The sequence below is a fragment of the Apteryx rowi genome, unplaced genomic scaffold (genome assembly GCF_003343035.1).
Source record: "Apteryx rowi isolate R43461 unplaced genomic scaffold, aptRow1 scaffold_782, whole genome shotgun sequence".
In the NCBI taxonomy this organism is placed as follows: Eukaryota; Metazoa; Chordata; class Aves; order Apterygiformes; family Apterygidae; genus Apteryx; species Apteryx rowi.
Window position 1 is genome coordinate 288,900 of NW_020451074.1, and position 9,702 is coordinate 298,601.

Here is a 9,702-nt window from a genome sequence, read left to right on the forward strand (position 1 = left end):
GCGGTCGGGGTCCCCCCCGGGGGCAGGAGAGGATCGGGGGGGCCTGGCTGTCCCAGGGTCTCCTTGGGGGCAGGAGAGGATCGGGACAGGGGGGATGGGCTGCCCCGGGGAGGGATGCTGCCCCGGCGCAGCGGTGCGCGGGTCGAGGGACACGGCTGTGTCCCACGGCCCCCCCCTGCCCTGACCCCCGCTGCGGCCGCAGACCAAGAACCAGAAGAAGGAGCGGGCGGCTGCCCTGCACAACGCACAGCAGGAGTTCGGCACCGTCCCGCACTCCTTTGTCTTCCACCGCGGGCGCGTGGGCAAGAATGTGCGGCAGCTCATCCTGGACGTGCGGAAGGTGATGGAGCCCTACACCGCCCGGGCGCTCAAGGTGAGCTCGGCCCTGCCCCACGCTCCGCCGCCACCGGGTCCTGGCTCCCCCCGCCTTGCCCTGGGCTCCTGGCACGGCYGGCCAGGTCCAGCGGGAGGAGGACGACGGGTTCGACCTCGGCTGTGTGCTGCAGGTCCGGAAGAAGAACTCGCTGAAGGACTTCGTGGCCGTGGCCGGGCCCCTGGGGGTGACGCATTTCCTGGTCTTCAGCAAGTCGCCATCAAGCATCAACTTTGTGAGTAGCAGGTGCCACTTTGCGTGCGCCTGCACAGGCAGCGTGGGCCCCGGGAGGACCCTTCTCCTGCGGCCGGAGGCTCCTCCGCAGCAGCCGGATCTGCAGCTCGGCCCTTGCTAACACCTCTCCCGTCTTGGGGCCAGTTGAGCGGGAGGCGCCGGAGCCCTTTTGGGGATCCCTTCCCTCTCCCGGAGCAGATGCAGATGATGACAAAACTCCACTGAGTTTCCGCCGTGATTTAGTTCAAAGTAAACGCACTGATGCATCTGCGGCATCATCGGGGCGGTGGGGAGGGCTGGCGGCAGCTTTTCCTGGGACTGAGCGCCTGCTCCTTTCCCCCTGCAGAAGCTCTTTCGCCTCCCTGGCGGCCCGACACTGACTTTCAAGGTCACGCAGGTGGGTGCTGGGCGACATCCCGGAGGAGCTGGAGCTGTTTGCCTTCCCGCTGGCCGGGACGGAGCCCCCTTCCCTGCCCGCACGGGCGGTAACCGCTCACGGCCGTCCCTCCGCTCCCCAGTATGCGCTCATCAAGGACGTGGTCTCCTCGCTGAAGCGGCACCGCATGCATGAGCAGCAGTTCACCCACCACCCGCTCCTGGTGCTCAGCAACTTCGGCCTCCAGCAGATCCACATCAAGCTCATGGCCAGCATGTTCCAGAACATGTTCCCCTCCATCAATGTCCATAAGGTAAACGAGGCGGCGCGACGTCTCCCCCGGCGTCGGCGCAGTTCTTAGCTGCAGCCTCTCCTCCTCCCCCTCCGCAGGTCAACCTCAACAACATCAAGAGGTGTTTGCTCGTCAGCTACGACGCGGAGACGCAGCTCCTGGACTTCCGGCACTAGTGAGTGCTGCGCTAGCCCCCAGCACCCCGCACGTCCAAGTCCCCAGGGCCGGGAGTGCAATCTCCCTGGGTTCCCGTGATGAGGATACGGCTGCTGATGTCCCCGTGATATCGCAGAAGTAAACACTCTGAAGCATCCGGCTGCTCTTTGCTACCGCTTCCTTCCTTGGCGGCTCTCGGCCTCTTGGTGGCAGCAGGCAGCGCGCAGGTGGTTTCCCCTCTGCAGTGCCCAGCCCCGGCTGCCCCATAGTGCCCCACAGTCATCCTCAGGTTCTGGGGACGGCACCAGCGCCGTTTCTTGGGTTGTGTTGCAGTGGTTTGTCCCCAAGCCGCTCTGGGCAGTCTCTGACCCATTTGCATCCTGCCCCCACAGCCTGCGGCTGCCTGGCCCCGCGGCGCGCGGGGTCCGTGCAGCGCCTTGACCCTGACCGCTTCCTCCTCGCCCTCGCAGCAGCGTGAAGGTTGTGCCCGTCGGCGTGAGCAAAGGCCTCAAGAAGCTGCTGCAGGAGAAGTTCCCCAACATGAGCCGCCTGGAAGACATCAGTGAGCTGCTGATCAAGTAAGCGCGGGGCACCCGGCTCCCCGGTGGGGGCAGCAAGAGCGGCCTGGCCCTTGCACCACGCGTTGTTCTCCCGGCAGAGACATAAACCTGTCTGAGAGCGAGGCCGAGCAAGACGGGACCCACAACATCCTGGAGCTGCCGCAGGCGTACGCGGGCCGAGGGAACATGAAGGCGCAGCAGAGCGCCGTGCGCCTCACTGAGGTCTGGGGGGGACGATGAGGGCGGTGCTYGTCCCCCCGGAGGTGACGACACGGAGACCTTGACTTACCCGTGATTGTCCAAGTAAACGTTCTGATCCGGGGGGACGCCGCGGCCATGCCGGGAGCCGCGAGGGCTCCGGGCGGAGCCTGACGGGACTCCCCACACCTCTTTCCCGCAGATCGGGCCCCGCATGACCCTGCAGCTCGTCAAGGTGGAGGAGGGACTGGCCCAGGGCAACGTGCTCTACCACAGCTTCAGTAAGTGCCACCAGCCCCTGCCGCGGCCCAGGGCTCTCACCCGTCCCGGCAGCCTGCCGGCGCAGCAGCTGGGGCCTCCGTCTCTCAGCACCATTCCCTCCCCAGTTCACAAGACGGAGGCAGAGGTCCAGGAGATCCTGGCTCGGAAGGAGGCGAAGCTGCAGCTGAAGGTGGAGCGGCGCCAGAAGCAGGAGGCAGACGTGGAGCGCAAGCGGCAGCAGCGCGAGGCCCACAGGTGGTGGTGGGGCAGGGTGGCGGGGCACAGCGTGGCGCAGCGCACTGAGCCAAGGCTGACACCGGGCATTGCAGGAAGAAGAGCCTGGCGGGGATCCGGAGGAGACAGGGGCAGGACGGCGACAGCGACGCTGAGGATCCTGGGGCACCAGAGCAGCAGGATCCGGCCGAGCAGTCGGATGAGAGCGATGCAGAGTATTACCGGCAGGAGGTGGGCGAGGAGCCGGACGAAGGTGAGTCCCGCAGGGGAAGAGGTTGAGCTTCCCGCGTCCTCTCCTCGCTCCGGGGATCCGCTGATGATGCAAAAACCCTGAGTTCTCCATGATCTCAGTTCAAAGTAAACGCACTGACACCTCCCCGCTGGGACACGGGGCAGCTCCACCGCTGCTCCCTCTCACCGGTCCCAGCTGCACCTCTGATCCTCTCCCTCCTCCTTTCGTGTCTCCTCCCAAGATCTGTTCCCCAAGCGCACCAAGAGGAAGCGAGGACCCTCGGGCTCTGCCCTGCTGAGGAAGCGACAGCGTCCCAGCCAGTTGGAGCAGCCCAGTGCTGCCGCTGGCCCTCGCCCTGTGGTGCCCGCCCACCAGGCCAAGCACGGGAAGCCACGGCCACGTGCGAGAGGCCCCGGACAGACAGACTCGCGGCCCCATGGTGGGACGGGGCGGCCGCAAGGAGCACCCGGGCGAAAGCCAGGAAGAGGACCCAGGCGTCCAGGCCACGAGGGTGGACGTAAAGGCCCCAAACTCGCCACTTCCAGACTGACGGGGCGAGGGAAGCTGCTGACAAAGGGGAAAACTGTTTTCAGGCGGCCGGGGCATGCCAATAAGGGGAAGCGCTGAGATGCCAGCCTGCTGCCGCGTGCACAGACTAAGGGGGAAGGGGTAGCTGCCTCCCAGAGGCCCTGTTCCTCCTCCTGCGCAATACAGTGCTCTAAACAACTGCGTGTTGCTCTGCTGGGCTCTGGGCAGGGGGGAGTGGAAACATCATGTCGTGCTCTGGGCTGCAACAGTTCCCTTCGCTGCCCTGGGCTTTTTGCTGCTGCAGAGCCGCCCTTTTCACGATGCTCTGAGTGTTTCGTGATTGAAGCGCCACTCTCCCCACCGCAGGGCCCTGATTTAATCAGCCGGAGCATATCTCTGGCTCCATCCCCCGGACTGAGCACCCGGCCCTGCCCTGGCAGGAAGGAGACGGGAGCGGGCACCTCCTTCCCCCTCGGCGCGCCCGGGCAGCTGCAGGGCTCCCTTGTGGCGCTGCCTGGCAGAAGAGGAAGTGCCCGGCCCTGCTGGGGCCCCCAATCCCGCCGCCCCAGGGAAAGGCCAGGTGAGAGGGGCCCAGGCAGCCACGGGGCAGAGACCTGCAGCGTAGGGCCCAGCTCCCATCCCGTGCTGTCCCCAGCGCAGGGCAGGATGTGACCCTGCCGTGCCTCGCTCTGCTGAGAAGGGACGGACCGAAGCTGCTGAGGGGAGGAGACAAGCGAGCACCGGGGCTCAGTGTGGGAGCAGCGGCACAGGAGCGGACCCCGCGGTGTAGGCAGGACAGGGTGAGCGGCAGGGCTGCAGTGGGCGGGGGCGGAGGCCGGGGCCCAGTGCAGCGGGGCTGGGGGCTGCCAGAGTGCTGGGCTCTGTCCTGCGGCCCAAGGGGCTGGGCAGCACTGCCGGCCCCAGGGGCTGCTGCTGGGAACCTCGCTCCTCTCCGCTCCCCCTCCGTGGGAGCAGGGCTGAGGCAGGCTCCAGCCTCGCTGCAGGCTCCAGCCCTGCTGCAGGGCTGCGGGGCTTCAGTCCGGGCGCAAGCAGGCGCTCACCAACCCGCGTCAGCGTCCCCGCTTTGCTGCTCGCCTCCACTAGCTGCTCTCAGCCTCCACTTCGGCTCGTGGTGGTTTGTCAGCTGTGCTGCACGCGGCRGTACCTCGCCGGCGTGCCTGCCGCCTTCTCACGCTGCTTCTTGCGCTGCTCTTCCTCTGCCCTCGTTGACACCTGTGCCGTGCGGCCTCCGCCAGGGTCGGCAGGGCCTAACCCCGTGCCCCCTCCCACAGCCAGCAAGGCGGCACCGTGCAGCCCCCAGATGAACGCCTCAGGCAGCCGCTGCGACAACTTCAGCAGGTTCCAGGAGGAACTGTGGCCTGTGCTGGTGCTGCAGTTCCCACTGGCGCTCTTCGGCAATGCCTTTGCCATCTACCGCTTCGTGGTGCACGAGCGCTCCTGGCACTCGGGCATCATCTACTCCTTCCACCTGGCCGTCAGTGGCATGCTCTACTCGCTCTCGCTGCCCCTTCTGGCAGCGTACTACTACCCCCCCAAGCACTGGCGCTACGGGCCGGTCCTGTGCAAGATGGAGCGCTTCCTCTTCAACTGCAACCTCTACGGCAGCATCTTCTTCGTCACCTGCATCAGCCTCAACCGGTACCTGGGCATCGTCTACCCGCTGTGGGTGCACGGGCGGCTGCAGCTGTACCACGCCAAGGCGCTGAGCGCAGCCGTCTGGGTGCTGGCCGGGGCGCTCTCGGCCCCCACGCTTGTCTTCTCCGAGCTGCAGGGCAACGCGGGCAACACAGAGTGCCTGGGCAGCGCCTCCCCGGAGCAGCTGCCCCGTTTCTACCCCTACAGCCTGCTGCTGGCCGTGCTGGGCTGCGGGCTGCCCTTCCTGCTCACTGCCTCCTGCTACGCCGCCATCATCCGCACCGTCTTCCGCAACCCCCACATCAGCCGCCTGGAGAAGCGCAAGGTGGGGCTGCTGGTGGGGGCGGGGGTGGCCCTCTACGCGCTCTCCTACCTGCCCTACCACATCTTCCGCAACATCAACCTGGGCCGCCGCCTGCCGCGCCCCGGCCCGGAGGACTGCGCCGTCTCCCAGGCGATCCACACCGCRGCCCAGGTCTGCAAGATCCTTGTCAACCTCAACATCTGTGTGCACCCGCTGCTCTACGCCGCCCTGGCCGACAGCATGCAGAGCTGCTGCGGCGCCGGCCCTGCGAAAGCGGAGCACCCGGAGCACATGGAGCTCCGGCGAGGAGCCTAGGAGCCAGGGAGGGAGGCCGTGGTGGCCTGGAGACGTGGCACAGCCCTGAGGTGGACAGGGCTGGGCGCAGCCCTGGCCCGGAGGCACATGCTCCCCTCCCGGAGAGGGCAGTGGGGCTCCCATGCAGGGAGAGGAAAAGCCTAATGTGGAAGAGCTGGAATTAAAGCTTATACCACCACCACAGCCTAGTGTCACTTTTTGACTGACCTCAGCCCTCGAGCTAGCCGAAACACTGGGYGCCCCGAGCCTGTTACCCCCAGGAAGCAAGGGAGCGGTTGCGCTCTGCCCCATCCTGCGTCGCTGGCTTGGGCGCTGCCAGCCCCAGCACAGTAGTGGCAGGACGTGCGCCACATGCCTCTGAGCCAGACGCAGCCAAGGTGGCAATGAGTCAGCAAGCAGCTCCTGGGAGGCGTCTGAAGGCAGCGCCCGGCCCAGTCCGGCAGTCAGACGCAACCCAGGGCTTCCCGCGCGCGAGTACAGAGCCCGCCGGGCTCACGAGGGGGACGGGGCTGCTCCCAGCCTGGCACGGACGCTCAGGGCAAGTCCCTCCCGAGGCGGGGAGGCGCGACACAGCGACACGTTCGTGCATACCACACCACATGCCTTTATTTAGGGATGCTGATCGCTCTAGACGGGAGCCAACAGCGACAGCACAGCGGGTTCAGTTGGTGGAAGGCCTGTAGGGGAGGCAGAGACCGCAGTCAGAACAGGGGCAGCCGCACGCGGACCCTCCAGCCCACGTCAGCAGAGACGGGTGCGTGTGTGGGTCCCCCCGTGGCGGGGACGGGCTGCGTGCTGCCCCTGTCCCTCCAACCCSCCCCGCGCGCTTACTTGGCCCATTCCACGTTGAGGATCAGATGGTCGTAGCCAAACCCAGACACCCCGGCAATAGCGCGGGCCGCATCCTCCCGGCGGTGGAAGCTGATGAAGGCAAAACCCTGGGCGGGATGAAAGCAAGGCGGTGAGGGCAAGCGGGGCGTCTCCCCCCAGCCCTCGCGAGGGCCGAAGGAAATCCCTCCCTGCCTGTCTCACCTTGGACTGCCCGGTGGTCTTGTCCTTGGCTAGGTAGATCCTAGAAATGGAGCCGAAGGGACGGAACAGCTCCTGCAGGTCGGTCTCACGAGTGTCCTCGGACAGGTTGGTGACACGGATGGTGGCATTGTCGTCAGCTGGGACACAAGGATGGGCAGGTCAGGGCCGCTGGAAGGGTCGGGGCCATGCGCAGGGCGCCAAAACCCTCGCCACCCCCGAGCAGCGCGGCCTCACACGCAGGGCACAGCCGAGGCCCGCAGCGGGCGCGGAACGGCAGAGCCAGGACGGGAGCAGGGAGTCCGAGCGCGCGGACGGGCTGCCCCCGCCCCAGGGACGACGCTTACCCCTGCGGTTGGGCTGCATGGACTCCCCGCGGCGGCTGGCTCCGTCTCGCAGGCTGGGCGGGACGTACTTGCCCGTCTTGCTCTGCTGGGCCTGCACCGGCTCCGGCTCTAAGGACAAGAAAAGTGACATTAGAGCGACTCCCTGCTCCTTCCTGGGGCGCCACAGCATCACGGTGAGGCACGGAGGGGCTGGAACCAGCCCCTAACCCCAGCTCCAAAAACCAAATCCCCAGGAAAAGGACGAATCCAGCTGAGGCAAGCGGATACAACACTACGCCGTGGCCGCTGTAAGCCGAGCCAGGCCGTCACAGGGCATAACGAGGGGAGCGCTGCCCCGCTGCAGGCAGGGGCTTCGCCCCACGCCCGGGGTAAGGGATGCCGTACCTCCCGGCAGCTTCTCCTTCTCGCCTGTGGACAGCCCCAGCTGCTCGGCCAGCTCCTTCTGCATCGGCCCCAGGGTGTCCTTGTAGGGGCAGCGCGTGGTCCAGTGGTCGCCCTTGCAGATACGGCACGACACGATCTTCTGCCCCTTCAGCTTGTTCATGGGGTCCTCCTCCTCCTGGCAGTTCAGGTCCTGGGCACAGGAAAGACCCCTCAGCACCGCGGAGCCAGACCGTCCCCGCACCGGCTGCCCAGGGCTCCCCGCGTCCCGCCAGCTCCCACCCCTCCGGACTCACCTCCTTGCTGGTGATGAAGGTCATAAAGACGTCGTCGCTCACTGTGGTGGTGGCCACGTTAGGACCGGGGGCATCGAACTCGGAGTTGCCGAACTTCTTCCAGTTCTGGGGAGAACCAGAGGCTACTCAGGAAGAGGGAAGGTTGTGAGGGAGAGACCCACTCGCGTGACATGTTCCCAAGTGCTGTACAATGCTTGGGACAGGGCAGCCCCACTAGTGCTGAACGCAGAGCAGAAACCGCAAACAGGAAGGAAAGTGACCCTTAATAATGGATAATGGATAATTTGGGGAGACGGCAAAGACATCGAGGAGAAGGAACATTCAGAGCGAGAGGGCTGAGAGAGGAAGCAATTTCTACCTTTCTTTTTCCCTACAAATACGTCGATTCCTCTGACCCTGCACAGAGTGCACTCACCTTCCTGCGGGCCACCGCCTTGGAGGCCTTCCTGGTTTCAATCCGGAAGGTGCGGATGATCTGCAGGGGTACAACAGAGCCTGTCACCACAGAAGGAATGGCCCACGCATGGCAGACACGCTTTGGGCCCAAACTGGAGCAGCCTGAGGCAGAGCTGAACCCCAGTCCGATGAGATGCCCTCAGTGCAGCCCCCCGGGACCAGCCCAGCCCTTGGGAACGCCTCACATCCAGCTGCACCGGCAGGACCAAGCCCTGAGCCGGGGCACAGCGGGGAGCGGCACCCTCTTGGGAAAGAGGGACAGGAGCTCTGCCGCGGGGAGGGCCCCAACCGCTGCCTGGGCTGCGCTGCTCACCTTCACCTTGCGCCCATCCTCCTCCTCCCGATACTCCGTGATGGTCTTGATGTTGCCATTGATGAGCTCCTTTGGGGAGGGCAGTGGACCTGCGGGAGGGGAGGCAGTGAGCCGGGCACAGCGCGAGCAGCCGCCGGAAGAGCCCCGCACGCCGCAGGCGGCTCTCACCTCCTTTCAGCAGCTCGGCCTCAGYGCTCAGGCTGCCGCCCAGCACCCCACTCAGGGGAATGTCCTTCAGCAGCTCGCTGGTGATGCATTTGTCTATGGGAAGAGAAGCGGGGGCTCACCGCCGGCACGGCCCCGGGGGCAGGCGCTCCCCACTCCCGTCCACACAGCTATTCCCTCCTGCAGGTGACATGCGGCCATCGAGGGCCTTCCCCACTTCATCCTGCGCGCCTGGCGGGACAACTGCATCCTGGTGTCTTCCTGGGCACCAGGAAAAGGGTAGGAAATATCAGTCACTCCAACCCCCTCAGCTTCCCTAAATYCTTGACATAGGTAAGAGACTCGGAGAAGAGCCCTGCTCCCTGTCCTAGGTCGGGTATAATCTGATTTTATGGATCAGCTAGAGAGAAGGAAAGGGAGATTTGGGCCTGTTGTGAGCCTTGGATGTAAGCAAGTGTCTTAGGAGAAAAAGCTGCTTCTCTTGGGTCTGGGAGTGGAACAAACCCCAGGTAACGAGCCGGGAAGAGGAAGAGCAGGAATCTGCCCGCAGCCAGCGCCGCTTACCGTCGTCTCCGCCCTCCTCTTCCACCTGGTCGGCCCAGCTGGGCTTGGAGCTGCGGAAACGCCAGAGCCTGAGACCGGCCCCGCCGGCGGGGAAGCGGGTCCCACCCGCCTCGACACCCGCCCGCGTCCCGGCCCCGCTCCCGCCTCACCCCCCGGGCCCGGGCCCTGCCGGCGGCCGGGCCCCGCCGCCCCCCCGGGCCCTGCTGGGCCCCGGTCCGGCCCTTCAACCCCCCCGAGCGCGGCCCCCCCCGGTTCCCGCCACCGCCTCACTCGTAGTCGCCCGTCGGCATCGCGCTCCCACCGCCGTCACGCGCACCGACCGGAAGGACGCGCCAGCATTTCCGGCGCCGCCGCTGCCGGAAGCGCGGCCCGGCCGGAAGGGGCGGGGCAGGGCGCGACGCGCGCGGACTCCCGGGAGCGGTTGCCTGGGGC

General features: G+C 66.4%; 2 protein-coding genes across 2 annotated transcripts; one reads left to right on the forward strand and one right to left on the reverse strand.

The window, feature by feature from the left end:
- The first annotated feature begins 200 nt into the window (after positions 1–200).
- Positions 201–5,897, forward strand: LOC112976942. The gene is made up of 12 exons (XM_026088715.1): positions 201–373; positions 507–608; positions 954–1,004; positions 1,126–1,296; positions 1,374–1,450; positions 1,902–2,009; positions 2,090–2,213; positions 2,392–2,470; positions 2,576–2,705; positions 2,780–2,937; positions 3,158–3,540; positions 4,235–5,897. Exons 1-12 carry the CDS (start codon positions 344–346, stop codon positions 5,717–5,719), a joined length of 2,898 nt encoding a protein of 965 aa, XP_025944500.1. The 5' UTR covers positions 201–343; the 3' UTR covers positions 5,720–5,897.
- Positions 5,898–6,303: 406 nt separating this feature from the next.
- Positions 6,304–9,645, reverse strand: EIF3G (eukaryotic translation initiation factor 3 subunit G). The gene is made up of 11 exons (XM_026088749.1): positions 9,541–9,645; positions 9,271–9,320; positions 8,710–8,802; positions 8,542–8,630; positions 8,188–8,247; positions 7,773–7,877; positions 7,480–7,669; positions 7,096–7,203; positions 6,752–6,888; positions 6,551–6,657; positions 6,304–6,396 (listed from the first exon to the last, which is right to left on the reverse strand). The coding sequence occupies exons 1-11, from the start codon at positions 9,558–9,560 to the stop codon at positions 6,381–6,383; spliced, it is 975 nt and encodes a 324-aa protein (XP_025944534.1). The 5' UTR covers positions 9,561–9,645; the 3' UTR covers positions 6,304–6,380.
- Between the last annotated feature and the right edge of the window lie 57 nt (positions 9,646–9,702).